General features: G+C 41.6%; 1 protein-coding gene across 1 annotated transcript; it reads right to left on the minus strand.

Annotated features, from left to right (window-relative positions):
- Positions 1-4,203: 4,203 nt before the first annotated feature.
- On the minus strand, positions 4,204-19,333 carry CFAP57 (cilia and flagella associated protein 57). The gene is made up of 23 exons (XM_053469116.1): positions 19,241-19,333; positions 17,896-18,076; positions 17,330-17,646; positions 15,808-16,085; positions 15,061-15,217; positions 14,775-14,927; positions 14,053-14,195; positions 13,269-13,434; positions 13,013-13,126; positions 12,460-12,672; positions 12,006-12,182; positions 11,471-11,632; positions 10,455-10,610; positions 9,688-9,781; positions 8,983-9,173; positions 8,179-8,352; positions 7,632-7,790; positions 7,202-7,345; positions 6,772-6,888; positions 6,110-6,244; positions 5,649-5,792; positions 4,715-4,850; positions 4,204-4,450 (listed from the first exon to the last, which is right to left on the minus strand). Exons 2-23 carry the CDS (start codon positions 18,050-18,052, stop codon positions 4,266-4,268), a joined length of 3,672 nt encoding a protein of 1,223 aa, XP_053325091.1. The 5' UTR covers positions 18,053-18,076; positions 19,241-19,333; the 3' UTR covers positions 4,204-4,265.
- Positions 19,334-19,350: the final 17 nt, after the last annotated feature.

Raw genomic sequence — 19,350 nt, forward strand, 5'->3', positions numbered from 1 at the left:
GCCAAAACAATGACATCATTGTTACTTTTATTCACTTAAATATTTATTTTACATTATTTATTTATTTTAATATTTTTTAAAATGCAATATTTTTTAAAGGATACATTTTAAGGAGACTCCATAAAATTGGAATATGAATGATTGAAAACAAGAATTCTATTTCGAATGGTAAAAGCGTTTGGGCCGGCAGGAATAACTGTAACATTTTAAAGCTACTGGATCTAGAAGAATCGCATTCCAGTTAAAGTCTGTCCCGAAGAGAAATAATTTCCTCTTTACAGTCAGTGGCATTAAGGACAGGGTTGGCAGGACTCGCAACTAGGGCACCTGGGCTACTATTGGTGGTCCTGCTGCATGATGATGTCATATCTGCTTCTAGACAAAAAAAATCGGGGACAAAAATTCATTGTGGAGGGCAAAGTTGACTTTAAAACCCTGCACTTTATTATTTCCCCTGTTTTGGGCAAATCTGTCTAATCTTTATTTTTTAAAGTCCCCGAGACACATGTAAAGCACCCCCGCCAGCATTGAAAGGGTTAAACGTTATGGAGCACAGAAGCTCACTTGCATAACTGCTGAAACAACGTAACCAGGAGGAGGAAACAAAGTAAAATCGCCTTACCTGTCTCACCTGTAGCCGCAAGGTTTTTGTTTTTTTGTGCGAGCGAAATTAAAGAATGTGGTGAGAGAAAGGATAACCCTCCTCCCGCGGTGCCCTTTTTGGCTTTCCCAGTTTCTCAGGATTCGTGTTTATCTTCTTCTGCGTTCTACAGGTGGAAATTCTATCTCTTCCTTCTCGGCACGGTGCTTGACAGGGATTGGCTGCCCTGTGCGGTGACATCATACAGGAGGGCAGGTACATTCCCGGCAAGGTGATACCTCTGCTCGACCTGATCGTGCACGTGCGCGGCCGTGGCTGTGACTGCCCTGCGCACGAGCCCAAGGGGGGCTAATTCTCATTCTGTCTTATTCCGGATCATTCACTCGCTTTGTTTTCGTTTCTAGATTCCGTGCGCTAGATCTTTCTCTACAGCCTTGTTTAGCACTCACTCCATTATATGACAATGTACAAAGGGCAGAGGGCTGATTGAGATTGGAGAGATAACAACTAGAGTAAACAAATAACAGTGCCGAGGTACATGGCAACCGTATCAATAAGGAAACAGCGGCTATAAGGAGGAAAATCACTTTCACCGGCCAGTAGCACGGCCACCGCTTTACTGCTAGACGGACGTAGCCTTCAGAGAGCCAAACTACCTGCCCCACCAACGACCCCGTGAGATCTAACCCAGTACCCCGATGTCCTCCGCTTTTATATATGTCTTGGGATATAATCTATCTTTCGGGATAGAAACTCATAGGAATGCTTGATTTTTCACGATTTTTTGTGTATACGGGGTTAACAGTGAAAAGAAAAACACAAATCATGAAAAAGTAATTTATTCTCCTTCTGTGGGCTCTTTGAAGCTCCTGAACCTCCTCGAAGCTTTCAAGATGGGGCAGCGACCCATATCTGCTCCCACGGAAAGGGCTCGATATCTTCCAGGTGTCCCAAGAGTCTGTCTTTTGGGATCCATAAGTCGATATGTCTCTTTCTTCCATGGATGTCCCTCTTTTCTTTTAAGAGTTTGCAGGGAACGAGGGTATCACAGTCCAAAAAGTATAGAAACAGCAGGAATGGGTTTATTTATTGGAAAACATAGAATTTGTCATCAGATCAGACCCATTTGGCCCGTCTTATCTGTCCATTTCCCCTGCTGTTAAGACTCAATCAGTTGTTGGTCTCGTCTTAGATTCAGGAGCCATATGCCTATCCCATGCATGTTTAAATCCCCTCACTGTATTACCCTCTACCACTTCTGCTGGGAGGCTGCTCCACGTATAGATAACCCTCTCAGTAAAGTAATTACATTCTATCTAAGTTGTGGAAATAAAATGCAATATTCAGCTTCTTTGCCAAAATATCTTTGGAGACATGTCAACAACTGAATGTACCCCGGGAGTCACAGACCCTCTGATCACGATGTGGGGGACATTGCAAAGAATGTAGACATCAAGAACAATTACTAATAATTCACCAATACGTAAACCTACTGCCCAATCAGCTCGATCATTCCGGCGGTTGCTATGGGGACATTTTATGGGAACAATAAAGCTTTCTATATATATATATGTAGAGAGAGAGAGAGAGAGAGAGAGATGGCGCTGCTGTTTTCGCCATCAGAAGGTTATTACAGGTTCTGAGATTCTGACGTTCAGTTTTATCGCCTGTGCAATATAACTCTCTCTAGTGTTTAGCGCAATGTCTGCCATACAGATTACTGTCTTATGCAACGTACAAATAAAGCCCAAACCTGGACCTGCTTTTATATGAATTGATATAACTAACATAAATATCCCTGTTCGCCTGGAACCTAAAACCATTGCTATCTTGTATTTTTACTTTACTAAGAAGGTAGTAGATAAGTGGAAAAGCCTCCTAGCAGAAATGGCAGAATGGGTCTGATCTGCCGTCACATTCTAGGGTTCTACATATGATCCTTTTTGACGTTTTTACTGTTTAACCGGATGTATGGTCACCCTACTCCTCAAACATACACTAAAGCACTATGATCTTAACATAGTAGTGGCTTTCACAATAGTTTGTTTGATTTTGTGTTATTTTATCCTCGTTCCATTCAAGCGGAATGTGTTTATCAAAAATTACTAGGAGTTATTTCTTCAATGAAACAACTAACCAAGTTACTCATTAAAGATGAATCGTACTTGAAACTCCATGGAACGTTGACAAAGGTTGTGTTTTTCTTTCGTTAACTGAGATTTTATTAAAAATAACAATGTTTAGAAAACGACATCGATGCCCCAAAATGTAACAATTACTTGTCCTGAAGAAAGTTCTTCTGAAAATACTAACACTTGGGAAAATGAAACAAACATCAGTCTGCCATAATCTGCTATAATGTAGCATCGGGTATATAGATATGGACACAAATAATAATTGGTATATACCCTAATACAAGGTTTCCAACCTGTGGCCCTCCAGCTGCTGCAGGACTACATCTCCCATAATGCTCTTTCAGATAAGGGGCTGGCAGAGGAGTATGGGAGATGTAGTCCTGCAGCAGCTGAAGGGCTGCAGGTTGGACACCCTTGCCCTAATACCAGGGCTGGACTGGGGATGACGAGGTGGCCCTGGTACCTTAAGGCCACCAAATGACGTCACTATGTGACATCACACACTGCAGCACCCTGTCTGCTGCTCCAGTACGGAGCAATGGCGGCCAGTGGCACACTGGGCATTTGCCTGGTGTGCCAGATGGCCAGTCCCCAGGTAGGCTACCCAGAGCCTAACCTCGTCTGACGGAGCGGCTGTCCACGCATGACGACAAGGGCAAGGCTAGCCCCAGATAGCATTTAATGAGTTAGGAACGGGAGGGCATTTGGCCGGGGTATTATTATTATGATATTTTATTATTTTATGTATTTTTTATAGCTTTGAACATTTTATATTTGTAGATTATGTGACTTAAGGTTACTAAGGTTTACTCCTACAAACTTGCGTAGTTTTGCCAGCTCGTATGCATTCGCTCCACGTCCCTTCTCACGAGAATTCACAGACTTTGGAACATGAAAGGCCCGGCTCAGCACTCAGACCAGATGATAAGAAGATTCCGTTCCTCCGCACACCACTTCCTCACTGCGGTTATGATCAGCTCCCCGACCCACGAGGCTTGCATTTGATCTTTGATATTTCAGCCGCTTTAAAGTGTTTCATTATCAGTTAGCAAATAAATGTGTTAAAGGGACACTCCAGCCATCATATGTACTTTAATGCACATGGTAGCTGTGTGACCTCTTTGGAAATGCATGGAATCCCCCCCAAAATGCATTGACCCCTTTTACCACGGCCCAGCTATTGGCTGCGAGGAGAAGACTTCGGCCGCTAGTCAGCTCCATCAATGGCTCGTTCACTATGCAGACCCCTGCGTGCATGCGTGGAAGGCGCCCCATTGATTTCAATAGCAGTGCTTTCCTAACACTTATTGGCTGCTTTAAGCAACCAATCATTAGCAAGAATCCACCAGGCAAGCCAATCCAAGGTCTTTGCAAATCATCTCTTTTGCCTCTATATCTACTTTATTTATATAACGTATATAGAGAAACGTAACAAGCGGAACCCCAAGAGCTATGACGCAATAACAGTTTAAGACAGACGTGGACTTTATTGCTTGCTGGCAGATCAGCCTCTGTGTGTGATGCCAAAATCATGTAGTCAGGGCAGGTAATTTGCCCACAGAAAGCGGTCTGGTGACTTGCGCGTGTTCCTGCGATTGGATCAAATCTCGTAAACGTTTAATTTCCAGTTTCTGCATTTCAGCGATCCTGGCCGTCTCCTCCTCTATGTTTAGCCGTAAAATCTGCGGCGATCGCTGGCTGTCCGCCGAGAAGGCTGTTGGAAAAGAAGAGATTCCAAACTGAGATGGAGTACAATGGAGATGAAAGGGGTTTCGCGTGCGTCAGAGCAAGAGGGATTTAAGAGGCAGTCCACGAAGGTATCAGAACACCGTGGATATAACAGGATCATAAGAAACAGACAAATGCACGGATCATTTTCAGGGAGTTTGGTTCACACGGCAGTTTGTTTTTTTGCAGTGAAAATGAACAGGTGGTTCACGTGGAAAAATGGCGTCTGCCGCGAGGGAAGGCTTTTTACCTCTGGAGTCCGCAAGGCTTGTCTTTCTGTTCTTCCGGGATAACCCCAGGGCTGCTTCCAGATCATGAACCTTGTTGCGGCTGACTTTCAGCTCCCGGCGTAATTCATTGATTTCCTTGATCAGAGTCACGTTTTCCTGAAATAAAACGCGTCCGCTTACATGCACGGTATAAACCATGAAATAAACATGGATAGTGAACGTTTAAATACCCTGCAGTCCAGGCTGAAAACATCTATTTTGATTGGAAGCCCTTACAATTAAGAATATATACCTATGATAGCTGAGAGATCCCGTTACGTTTTCATAATTTCATATGGTTATAGCAAGAATAAACATTTTTTATGGCTTATTTATTATAATTATTGTTATTATTTTAAATAATAATTAATAATAATAATATTTATTTATTTATTGAACTTCATTTGTAAATAGTTTTTTCTCACTGGAGGTTTGCTTTGAACTAATTAGACATACAGAGGCTTAGACTTGGAATCAGTGCTGTGCCGTGATTAGAAAAAACTCTCAATAAATGGGGTCTATTCACTAAAGTAATGGTTGGTAGGAGAGTTTGAAAGAGAGTTATGGTTTTCAACCCTCTCACTTCACTATTCATTACCAAGGGCCAACTAGAATAGTGGGGCTGGCCCTGTATTATGCATAACTCAATGGGTGAGGAGACTTTGGAGAATTTCTCATTTGATTATACATTATATGGGGCCAGACAAGCACTTTCTGCAGCAGAAGCTCACTGGGGATGGCCTTTCATAATGGATAGTAGATGAAACACTGCTGTCCTTTAGTGAATAGACCTCAGTGTGTGTGTGTGCAGTTAGCACTCACTTTTCAGTGAGTATACATTGATTTGCTTTGGGTGAACAGTCTGAATTTTATGTGGCCGCTTATTATGTCTTACTAATAAGACAGAATTAATACCTGCATGACCCTGACGGTGTCAGCGCGGTGGATCTCGGAGTCCTTCGCTAGTTTCTTCTGTAAGGTGTTCAGGCTGCGCTCCAGGTGCTCTCTCTGCTTGGCGTATTCCCGCTGGATGTCTGCGTCCACACCAACAATTTCAGCCTGAAAAGTCGGATGGGCAGGAGGGACACAATTTAATAAAACCTTAAGAGAGTTTGATCCAGAAAGAGGATCCTGCCCCAAATAAAGACACTGATAATTATCTGTGTACATAGATTGACTTATCTAGTCTGCCCTTTATAAATCACTTTTGACTTCTTCTTTAAGCTTTATGCACATCCCAAGCTTTCTTTGATTCCTTTAATAGGTTTGCCTGTGTTACTTCCAATGGAAGCCTATTCCAAGTATCTACTACTCCTTCTGTAAGGTAAAATTTTCTCCCATTACCGCTTAGTCTTCCGCCCCGAATAACCACTCACCACGTCACTGTCTTGCACGTATTTTGAATACAGATCCCTTATACTGTCTTTGAGTTTCTTGGGTTCTTGAATGAACCCAACGCAGTTATGAATATCTGTCTTTATCCGCTTAACAACAGCTTCGACATCCCGAACCTGCAGGGGGAGACAGATCATGGGAAATATTTCACAAAAAAAGGTAGAAGAAAGAGAAATCTTCTGATCATGATCATTATTTTTATGTGGGAAAAAAATAAAAGAGAGGTAAAAGAGAACTGCAAAGTGTGCTCGGTAAAGGCAGGTGAAGCAAACTGAAAGCCTTTGTACGTAAGACAAACAATAAGGACAATGGCTCGCCAAGTGCAGCCTTTGAAAGACGGCTTGTCAAATATTGACATCCAGGTCTTGGTTTTCTCGGTCAAAACAAAATAAATGTTGGTGATCTAACAGGAAGCCACTGGGTGGGTTGTTAGACTAAAATAACTGGGTCCTTTTGGGTAAACCAAACCAAAAGGAACAGGGATCAGACACTCAAGATAACAAATAATAGACGGTTTGAGCAGAGAACATTCTTAAGATCTCTTTTTCTGACGATTTCCATTTTCCTTCCACGCTGGCATAAACTCACTAATAGTTTACTAGTAACTCCAGAGTAACTCCTTTCTTCTATTCTCCCATCCTACCTTCTGTCTCTCTTTGTGCATCTCACGATCTGTTGCTTTCAGCTTCTGTTTCAGTTCGGTTATGTTCAAATCCAGCTGGGTGTTCTGCTTGTGGAAACGCTCCAACTCAGCCTCCATCTGGGGACAGACAATCCAAATTAGAGATAAATGTGAAATACTTAGTATATGGAACAAACAGTTTATTTACTGAGAGACGGGTAAGCACCAACAGTACTGAGGAGTATGAGGAGTACCCTACTGGATTATCTTTAGGGCCAGAACTGGCAGCTGTTTCTATAGATTGCTCGTTTGAGCATGGCCCTCCTCACATGTTACATACTACTTATTACGTCCTATCTACCCATTGCACAGCGCTACGGAATATGATGGCGCTATATAAAACAATACATAATAATAATAACTCCCATCCTAGATGGGACAGGACTCTCACCTCCTGGATCTGCTCTTTCATCTCTTTAATCTCGTTTTCTCGTGGCTCAATTTGCTTCTTCAACTCTTTAATTTTATAATCCAGCACAAACTTGAATTTCTCCAGTTCCTGGTTCTTTTTCTTCAGGTCGTATATCCTCTTCTCCTGTGTCATAAGTGAACAAAATAAGTTGTGATGAGTTTGGGGGAAAAAATGTAATTGCTTTAGTACAATCCCCCTTGCTGCTCCCTGTATTAGTCGTCATGTTATTTTTGGGACAGTGCATTTACTAACAGAAAGGGCTGGGATATGATAGAAGGTCTGCCCCTGGATCCACCCCATGCTTAATCAGCCTGGGCCAGTATATGCCACTGCATAAACGTAACCAGACAGATGAGTGCGTAACTGTGTAAAATGAGACTATATGTCAAGGCGAGCCATTGCCTCTCACCTTGTCCTGTATAGTTTCATCCCTCTCCTGAATCTCTCTCTTCAGTCCTTGAATGTCCTTCTCCAGAGATTTGATTACACCTTGTAGCTTCTGCTGCTCCATCTTCATCCTCTCAATGTCAGCGGTACGTTCTTCTATATCCTTCTGCAGGCTGGAGAACTGCAAAAGGGAATGCAATGAGCATTACATGATATTTATTTATATAGTGCCATCAGTACAAGAGGTACCAGATGTACTATTACAGTTTGATCCGTACAATCTATTGGTAATCCCTGCCAATGTATGGGAAAAGAGAAAGAGCTTCAAGCATGTCAGTACCATCTGTAGGACTATAACAATAGATGACCACCAATTCTTCTATAGTGGGCCAAGAAGACACTAAGATGAAAGTTGGCATCCACAGAGAAGATAAAGACGATACGACAGTGGTTTGGCAGGAGCAGAATAAAAGAACACCATTAAAACAACAGTATGTAGAAAAATGAGAAATGGAATGTGTAGACAGTTGAAGAGTTAAGAGAATAGAACATTTTGGAGTTTAAGCAACCTTCTTTCTCATGATGCCACTTTCTCCCTTTAGACGAAGTGAAGCCTCTTTCTCCTCTCTCAGACGTCGTTCGTATTTAATCTTCATGTCTTGAATCTCTCGGTCTCCATCTTCCTCTATTTGTTTTTTGGTTTCCTCAAACTCCCTGAGGTGTTGACGGGCTTCATCCTGGGTCTGAGAGAAAAATGCCAAGCTGAAGAAAGTGTTTTCCGGGGGGTAGACAAACTGACCTCAAGTTACATTAACGCTGGGCCTGTCCGGGGAACCCCAAGACACCCCCGCAGGTGGAGAATCGTCCGTTGCCACCAGCACTGTGTCTGCATAAACTGGATATCAGTGAATGAGAATAGTATATTCATTTAGAACATGCACATACGGCATAGAGAATGTCTTTGGAACAGGTTATACGAGTAAAACATTGTTAAAATATACTTGTTCTTTTCAGAAAGAACACAAGGCAGATGTCCCTCAGCTCATCACATTTATGACAGATATGTGCTGAAAGCAGGCAGATAAATCTTTCAGTGATATATTAATATATATATATACATAACACAACTGGAAAGGTACGAGCAGGTCCGTCCATCACGGCAAGAGGCTGGGATCTGGTTCCAGGATTCACGGTACATGTACGGTGAGGCAACAAGCCAGCGTTACACTGTATACTGTTTAAAAACTTACATTTTCCCAAGGACTTTCTACTTTAATCTTCCATGCTACAGAAAATACAAACGTTGATAAGACAGCCGTCGGGGTCTGTCAGCTCGGATCTGGATAGGGATGAAGCATGTGAGGGACTCTTACCAGCTGGAGCTGGGATGTCTTCTCCTGCAGTTTGGCTTCATAGTACTCGGTCAGTTCCTCGAGTGCCTGAGTTTTACTCTCCTCCAGATCATGCAGCTGCCTTTCATACTCCTCCTGCATGCGCTGGGATTTCACGTGGAGCTCCTGGTACTTCTCATACTCCAGCAAAAGCTTTTGGTTATTGGCCGTTTCTAATTTGGGGGAATAATACAGTTATAATCTCTTATAAAGCAGTGCATTACATTCAAAATTCTCTACCTGTTTCTTTAACGTATTCTGCTTTGTCAATGTCTGGAACTCCCACCCAACTTTACAACTTCATAAATACATCAAGCTAAAATAGCACTTTCTTATGTAGCACTCCAGTAATAAACCAACATGAAATATCCTATACTTTGAGTTGTCTTAAATTATTCTTTATTCTCCTTATCAACATCATCGCACTCGTGTGGCCCATATTCCTTGCTTTGACTGCAAGCCTGGTTAGGACACAGTTTACTACAGAAAGAAAAGGCTTGATGCCTACTAAGTAAGCATTAATAACAACATAAAATTTGAGATCCAATAATTGAAACGAAATTGGAATTAATTAATCATGTATTTCTGTTAGGGGACTGCACAACATTATCTGGAACCAATTCTAACCAGATACAGGTTATCCGGTAAAATATAAAGTGTGTATGTGTTGTATTAAGTGTACGGTACCCAGATCCTGCATTTCTCTCGACTGTTTTTCTATTAATTCACTCGTCTCATCCTGATGCCTCAACTCCTGTTTTTCTGCATCAGCCTTCAGCATCTGAGAGGGTGGAGAGAGTAACGGGTGTAATGAGAGTTGATTCACGAATACATACAATCCACGCAGAATGTAAAGTTTATTCACTTGCTTCATCTTATCAGTACCATAAACTGTCTGCATGACCCTGACTATATCATCATTCACACAGCGGACCTAAGATGGCAATGAAACCCCATAAAACCCAAGGATTCCCAGGTATGTTGAAAACCAATAAACCAAAAACATGAATCTGTTAAAACAGCTCTTTAATCCTCTGACAAATCCGTTAATCCTAAATTTGTTTTAGAGACTTAAAGAGGCTGTCCCACCTACTCTTCAGACCTTCAATGAACAGATCCTTCTAGGAAATCATGTAAAATGTTGCTTCATTAGTTTTTTTTTTTGTTGCTGGGAATGCTCTTATTGATTGTTGCCATAGGAACTGAAACTGCTTCTTAAAAGTTTCTGTATTATTTTGTTATTAATGAGACAATACATTGACAGACAGGTACTTAGCATACTAGAGATTGATATATTTTTTTAAGTGGAACCGCACCTTTAAAATGTAGAGGGGGTATTTTAGCTCATGAATGTTTTAGCTCGATAATGGAAAAGCTTGCATAACTAAATGCTGTTCTGCCCTCGTCTAATCGCACATTAGGTGGGTATATGTGTCTCGGTCAACAAAGCATACCTGGTTCGTAGTCTTTAACACCTCCATCTCCTGGATGAACTTCTCAGTGAGTTCCTTCAGTTTCTCGTTGTAGTTCATGTCTTTCAGTCGAAGCTGATACTCGTTCTCCATTTTCAGCTCTTCTACTCGGGTCTTTAGCTCCAACATCACCTGGTTCTAGAGTAAGCGAGATAAACAAAATAAATGAAACATCTTGGACATAAATCATAAAAGTATAAAATACTGGGGCTCCACTATTAGTTAATCAGAGGAGAAGGAGTCAGCTCCAGACCCCGGGAATCTGCCCAATCACCCTGAGGTTGGTCAAAGTGGATAACTTGTGCCGGGTTTTTTTTATTTTTTTATTTTGGATTCATGGACACCTTCCTTTAACGTCCTATATATCTATAGATATAGATATAGATATATAGATAGATATATCTATCTATATATCTATCTATATATATATATATATATATATATTTATACATATAGGTTTTTGGAAGCTTATGTAACGTTACACTTTTTTTCTGTGTTGGCCCAACAACTCGGGCTATTACAGCTATATCAATTTATCTAATTTCTACCAACAAATATAAAACTATTTATGGAGAACACCCCATTATTTTTTCTTATATCACTTTAAATTTGATGTAGGAAAATATGCCTGGAAACCACTAGGTGGCACTCGGTAATCATTATTAAAAAAAAACCAAAAAAAACATAATATACAAAAAGTGAGACCAGCACCAAAAGTATAATAATAAAAAATAAAAACACTGATCGGTAACATTTCAGTACATTGAAATCTGAAATCACTCAATATTTGTAACTTGGTGAGCTTGCCATTTCTCCCATAAATCAGATTTTTTCTGATTGGATACTTGTCGCTGGAGTTCTATATATGTTGGGTTCATATGGTGGGTTATGATAACGTTAGGAGATTATTTAATTATTCAACACAATGTTCTGAATTTAATCTTCAAAATAATGAAAAACAAGCTGACTCTCACAAAATTCTAGAAATTAGTTCTCACCTTCTCTTCCAGGTCGGACCTGGTAATCAGCACCTCCTCCGCATAGCTAACTTCTTTGTCTCGTTTCAACCCACGGCCTTCCTTGTCCGAAATTTTCCATAGCATCAGGCATCCGTCCTCAGAGATGGACAGGAGATACTGGTCATCAGGAGTCACCACCAGCTGCGAGGGAAGGGTTAATAGCTAGTGATACACAAACTTTGGAAAAAGAAAACATTTTAACACCTAAACATCTATATTTATTTAAGTGAAACCTTAGGCTGATCAGTATTATTATGTATTTATAGTCGCAGATCTTCATTGCCTGTATCAGGCTGGGCATTAATGTAAATATTTGCCACGAGAATAAGGGTAACAACGGGGTACATCTCCAACTAAGTTACCTACATGATTCTCAGCCAACTATGCATATACTGGCTGGGTTTCAGCATTTAAACAATCCCCTGCTTCAGGTACAGCCTAATCTTATGCAAACCATTAATTTACTCAGACGCCCATACTGGTTAGCTGGTTAGTTTTTCATGCTTATTCTTACCCTCGTAACCGGGCCAGCATGGCCTTGATATTCATTGAACTCCTTGCTCGCCAGGGGAAGTGGGTACTTCATGGACCGGATACTCCCATTAGATGTGCCGGTGAAAAGCATTCGCCCCGAGTGGGAGATGGCTACTGCTGTGTACGTCACATCCAACGATGGAACTTCACGCACAAACTGCCAGAGATATAATTGGGGCTCAGTGCATAGATTTCAGTACTTTAATGCCAGTTCAGAAACATTTGGTTCAACTAGACCTATTCCTTCTCTACAAATATTACTTTTTAAATGTGTTTTCCACGTAGGAATACCTTACGTTTATTTCAGTCTAGGACTTGCAAACAGAGGTCCATGTACCTGCAGAGGGATTCCGTGATAAACTCTCTGCCGAGCCGCTAAGCCCCTCTCCCTTGCCGCTCCTGGTACCCCGGTGGCTAGCAGCGTGTAAACTTACCTGGCCGTCGCTGATCTCTTTCAGACTCTGATCGGATCCAACAGCAAAAATGGTTTTGGAATCCGGTGCCAGGGCCACACTGTTATAACTGCAGGACTTCAGCACGCATTCAGACTCGCGCTTACCCAAAAGCGAGTTCCACTCGTACACGGCTCCGTCAAGGCCACAAGACACGAGTTTACTATCATCTGTACTCCAGGCGATGGAACGCACCTAGAACGACAGCCCAGACATAAGGTTCCAACCAGACTTAAACAGAAATATGGGAGGATGTTCCACTTCTCTACCTCCCTTTCATTAAAGTAAAACTGTCTTGCATAATGTCTAAACCCGTTACCCTTTAGCTTTAGAATAAACTTAAAGGCGTATAAAAATTGATTTGAAAAAGCGTTTTATTGCCATAGCAACCAAATAGTTGTGATTATTAGATCGTTCCACTGGTTGCTATGGCAATAAGGCCACTTTTTAAACCTTGTACCATGATCAGTTTTTCTACACATTCTCAGGTGTATGCATTAATGTCGAGATTCTAGAGATCCTGACCGACGTTTACCTTTCCATTGTGGCCTTTAAGGTTAGTGACGTTTTCAAACGTTGTTGTGGAGTAAATGTGGATCACGTTGCCATTCACGGCAGCAAAGAGATGCCCCCCGTGGCTAAATGCACACTGTAAGAGAAACATGAGATCCGACTGAGATGCAAAGACTTGAATAGAACTTCTTTTCTACACAGCGGCGATGCCTGCTGGTTTTTGTATTCTACTTTAAATGTTACACATCTACGAATGCTGAACAGAAAACTGAAATTACCTCTCGACAACCACGAACGGTGAATTCTTTAAATGGCCGGATATCATCGATCAGCAAGTTCATTAACCGTAATTTGTCTGAGAATCCCACCAAAGCGTACAGACCGGAGGGGTGCAGGGAGACGCTGTATGCTTCCTCTTGGTACTCCTTATACAGTTCCAGGGAGCTTAGGTTACAGAGAGGGATATGATAACAAAATGCACCTTATACCATCTGTTATAAACAGTATGAATGCAGCCTTCATTATCCATAAGACTGAGATTTAAGTAACACATTGTATTATTTATTAAGCATACCTGGGAACTCCTCAGGTTTGACCCGGAGTCTCCAGGTATAACTCTACTTCCCCGGGTCTCCGGGTCATCTTTTTTTTTCCTGTTTAGTCACGCCCACTCCCCACCCACTTTCCTTTTTTTCCCCATCCACTCAAGTCTGTTGTGGACTAGCCCTACCCCTAAACATATTTAAAAAAGCATTACAGAAGGGGCATATGGTTAAATGGGTGGAGTTTGCGGGTGTCATAACCAGGAATGGGTGGAACTGTCAGGCTCCTCCCCTCTGCTTCCCTGAAAATATGGAGTTCTAGGTCTTTTCCAGCCCGGTCACCCTGCCTTTGCATCCTGCTCTAAAAGATCGGTATTATTGTTTATTACATTTATTGTCATTAAGGTTCACAGATTTTGTATTTTTATTACCGGGGTGGAACGAGTAAATGAACACATTTTAGAAAATTATTTTATATCAGACGTAAACTAGTTAAGAGTTCAATAAATAAAGCGCCTACTTGTTTTCGTAATTCCAGATGCGAACGGAGTGGTCCAGGGAACAGGTGGCGATGAGCGGTTTGCGGATGCAGATACTCAGCCCTGTGATGGGGGCCGAGTGCCACTGCTCTGTCAAATACTCGAAATGCACGTCATCCTCCCCCTATGAGGAATAATTAAACATAAATAAACATGTAGATAGGAAAAGGTCAATAAGATAGTATAGGGCATTTAAGGAAGGTGTCCAGGAATCCAAAATAAAAAAAAAACCAAAAACATAAGAACAAAACTGCAAATGGGGACAGATAGCATTCTTCATTTCATCATGAGTCTGCCGATTAGTCGCTTACTCGATAGACCTCTCCAGAATGCTCACTGAGCCAGCGTTGGAGATGACCGGCAGTAAATATATCACGTGGCAGGAGAAGTGATCAGCCTAACTTATCTCCGGCATAGTAACCAGCTTGGGTTGAGGAAAGAAGAAGAAGAATTCCTGTACGCCTTCTCAATGGGAAACATCACAACAAATGTAAAGGGACCACTCAGTTATCACATGCATTAAAGTTCATTTGGTGGCTGGAGTGTCTCTTTAATTAGGGCCAGCTTAGCCTGACTTATATAACACACCGGCCCTTCATAAATGCATAATGAGAAACAAATGCGTTATGAAGTTGGTGATCTCCTGCAAACCCCTCGATAAACCCCTTATGATTACCAAAGAACATTGGACTGTGAAGCTCACCTTGCTGATTTCGGCTGACGACAGGGCAATGGTGTAGAGTTGGCTTTTATTAGTACTGATCAGCACAGTTTCCTCCGAGGGGCTTAGACTCATGCACGTGATCTCCTGTAGTTCTGACTGGCTGGGGTCGTTGCTGTGTTCATCCTGCGGAATCTAGCAAAGACACGGACTTTGAGAATCTATAGAACGCCATATTCATATTCTTCATATTTCTTTTTCCTGCGCAACACGTCGTATTTTTCACATTACGCGATTCCCGCATTTCCCTCCCCATCAGGTCACTTACTTTAATATCACGGTTTCTTTTGTAAAGTTCTTTGTCTTCTACCTTCTCAAACATGCAAACCCTGCCCGGCCCAGCAGAGCACAGGAAACCTTTGGAGTAAGCCAGTATGGCATTGATGCGGACAGAAGGCTGGCTAGCACCCAGAGTAGAAAGGGAACTAGAAGCAGGAGGAAAGGTTACAGATCGGTGAGAAATCCACAGATAACCTAAAAAATACATCGAAGCCAATCGATCTTATAATAAACTAGTTCTCAAATACAATAAGCAGCTTTGAAAAAAGATGGCGCACTAATGCCATACACACTAGTAAGCAATTTAAATCTCAGAGGCACAAACCCAAAATATGAGAGATAACTGTTAAAATGTGCGTACGCATTCACTGAGCGTATGTCATAGTCCAGCATGCGCCGATTCCATGTATAAAACCTCTGCAAGTCTAATAAAATCAAATGAAAATGTCTTATTGACCTCAACACAGATTCTTGCCACAGCAGAAGCTCATTACAGCTTGTGGCTACAGCCAGTTGTATGTTTGCTGATGTCTCTTTTGATGTGCTTTTACTTGTGTCAAATATTGGGATGAACGTGAAAATAAATCTAATATATAATTTATATATATATATATATAATTTATTTTAGGATTAGTGATGTGCCTTTTTATGCTATAGTATATATTGGCATTAATATAATTACATTGTCGCTTGCACGCTATTTTTCACCTGGCAGACTAAAATACGGAGTACTTACCGCTCGTTCTCAGATGACTTCTCCATCTCCTTGGCCACAGCTTTGCCGTTGATGCTGTGCTCCCATCGGAGGTCTCCTGATTCCCAGAGGCACAGTTTGCCCGTGTCCGTGCCACAGATGACTCGGTTCTCCGAGAGCCACGCGTGGCACAGGAAATTGTGAGAATCCACTTTCTGGAAGTTAGTCTGCTTCAAGTTACCTTCAATGTAGTGAAAGAGCTTGAAGACCCCACGGCCCGTGGCGCAAATTATTGTGTTATCCTGAGGGTTAAAGCTCACCTGAAGGATAAGAATGCATAGGAAATGTAAGTATTTGTGCCACTGCACATCAACAAGTTTATCTCAATGTAAGATCTCTATTTGACATTTCATACTAGCCATTTTTGTATGAGACATGCAGAAAACACACATAAACGTGTAAATATGCACCGTGCTGTGGTATACTGTTGTAGAATTCTGCATGTAAATAATAGGATTTACTTTGAGCGTCTTTTACCAAATTCGGGATGGGTTTCCTTCTGTGCCAAACACGCTGTTTTAAAGGGATATTTGACTTATGATGCAGCGAGCGATGCAACGATTCCTCCCACTTACAGTCAGCCTGTTTTGATCGTTCATTTTAATGTGTTTAAAATAGAATTTATTTGGCTCCTCTTTGTGGATCTGTTGAATGGTTACCAGCCACAATGAAATGAAGAAATGCTTCTCCATATAAAGTGCAATATACACACTACCGCTCAAAAGTTTGGGGTCACTGAGCTGAAATATCTGGCTATAACGTAATTGCAAAAGGGTTTTCCAACAATCAATTAGCCTTTTCAACCTAAACTTGTATTAGCGAACACAACGTGCCATTGGAACACAGGAGTGATGGGAGTGATAAAGGAGTGATTGGAACACAGGAGTGATGGGAGTGATAAAGGGCCATTGGAACAGAGGAGTGATGGAAGTGATAAAGGACCTTTGGAACACAGGAGTGATGGGAGTGATAAAGGAGTGATTGGAACAAAGGAGTGATGGGAGTGATAAAGGAGTGATTGGAACACAGGAGTGATGGGAGTGATAAAGGAGTGATTGGAACAAAGGAGTGATGGGAGCGATAAAGGAGTGATTGGAACACAGGAGTGATGGGAGTAATAAAGGAGTGATGGGAGTGTTAAAGGAATGATGGGAGTGATAAAGGGCCTCTGTATGCCAATGTAGATATTTCATTAAAAATCAGCCGATTCCAGCTGCAATAGTCATTTACAACATTAACCCTGTCTGTGCTGGATTTCATGTTATTTTAATGGACAAAATCTGTTTTTTCTTTCAAAAACAAGGAAATGTCTAAGCCACATCAAACTTTTTAACGGTTGTTTATATAAAGGATTTGCCAAAAGTGACTATTTTATTCCTTACCCACCTTCATATGGACACTTCAGTTCACTACAACTGATTACATGTTTATCATCCAGAGAGTCACAGTCCACAGAAGGTGACGTGCCATGGAACCCTCATCTGAGTTCCAAAAAATTCTTTACCTGGTAAATGGGGTTATTCAGGCTATCGGTTTTCACAGCTGCCATCACTTTCTGCTTTTCCCACATCCAGAAGATCATAGTCCACTCTGGAGCGCCCGACTGGGCCACCAAGTACTTGGAGTCTGGAGAGAAGGCAATACTAACAAACTCGTGGGCAGTGAGGTCAGGAGCACTCAGCACTTTGCGTTTTTTAAAGGGGACCGAGGCCAGCTCGTAGATCGTAATCGTGGCTTTTTCTGGACCCTTTTCAGACACCGCAAGGTAACGACGATTTGGGCTGATGGCCAGAGCCTGCATCCCCAAACTCTTCTCCGACCCTGTGAATGGAATCGATAGCATATACAGTGAAATTCACAGTATTTCAGTCCAAAATGTAGTTAGAGATCACGGCTGAAAGAGTAATATTCAAATATCTTGAATTTCTAAGAATATTGGGTTAATGAAACTAATGAAATGTAAACATCTCTGTAAAAAAAATGCAATAATTAGCAATTTCTCAAAAAGAAAATAATTTAACATTAAAATGAGATTATTTAAGCATTAATTTAAAATATTTATATATATACCTGGTATAAATTTCTGCCATTTTTGATCTACGTTGTACTTGATGCAGTTGTTGCCAGACGGGAATATTATGGTTTGTTCATCGAAGAAAAAAACATTATTAACAACAGTAGCCCGGAGGCCAAAGATATAATGTGACTGGGCTACAATCACCGACATGGTGGGCAATCAGGCTGGCAATCTCTGAAAAACAAAACCAAGAAAGGTAAACGTATTAAATGGGCTTGGAATTTACCCTGAAAGCTGCATACATTAACAAGTCAACAAATTTACCCCGTCCTTACAGCCAACATTAACCCCGCAAGCTTCGCTTTATAAAAGGTGGCATCATCCTGTAGGAAAGAAATGCACTGGGTGGAAAATAACCAGGGCCGGACTGGAGATGTTGAGGCGGCGCCGGCACTTTAAGGCCAGCGGCCACCTGATGACATAGGGGCAACTGGTGGTGGGATATACAAGTTACGTATTTTTATAGTCGCTAGAGCGGCACATCAGGTGAGCTTGTGGCGCTGTCAGCCAGCGGCCCGCTGGGAATTTGCCCCATGTGCCAGATGGCCAGTCCAAGCCTGACAAAAAACGTAATGCTTACATGTCAGTGGGCAATATGTCCTCCCTTCTGTCTGTTGGGATACGGCCTTGACGAATTATTAAGTTAGTGTTGAATTTTGTGTTTTTTCCAAAGCAAAGCTTTCGTGAAGGTTCTATAGCAGAACACCCCCCTGTTAATATTGTGGCCCTGCTCGATCCCTATAATTAATGCCAGTAATGTTTATTGTAGCATTTATTTCCCACAGCGGTTATACGGTACGGCAGTGACATTTGTTTTTTAAATAAAAAATATTTCGAATATATTATACATTATTACCACAACCTGCCAGTTCAATCTCAGGGTAAAGGGGCAAAATCTGGAGCTGACTCCTTCATACCTTGCATTGATCTGATTGGTGCCCTTTTCTATCAGTATGTCATGGTCGATACTCCTGCTTGAATACAGGTGACTCAATTAAGTTTGGCTAACACATTTGGAGAGTCACTACACAGAATATGCAAGAAAGGGTTAATATTTAAAGAATCTCAGAGTTGGCTCATTAAGAAAGTCTCCAAGTATGATTATAAATAATCAAATCTGAATTATATTGCATCATGCTGAACACGTAACCCACTCCCACCCCTTACATAGAGTGACGTAAAAAGTAACAAGGTAACCCTCAGACCTGCTGCAGACCAGAAACAATGCCTGATTCAAATATTATTAAAAAAACATTTCATGCTTTTGCGCTGTTGCTATGGGTAACCTGCCAGCCCCTGTATAGGGGGTATTTCAATCTGCACCCATTGCCCAGTTACCGTTCCCAGTTGCCAGTCTCCACTCGCTGGGTTTTCTGCGTACTGTGGTTACTATAGAAACCCAGACGCTGGTCTGGTAGGCGACCGATTAAGTGGTGCATTTTGGGACA

Source organism: Spea bombifrons, chromosome 6, assembly GCF_027358695.1.
Source record: "Spea bombifrons isolate aSpeBom1 chromosome 6, aSpeBom1.2.pri, whole genome shotgun sequence".
In the NCBI taxonomy this organism is placed as follows: Eukaryota; Metazoa; Chordata; class Amphibia; order Anura; family Pelobatidae; genus Spea; species Spea bombifrons.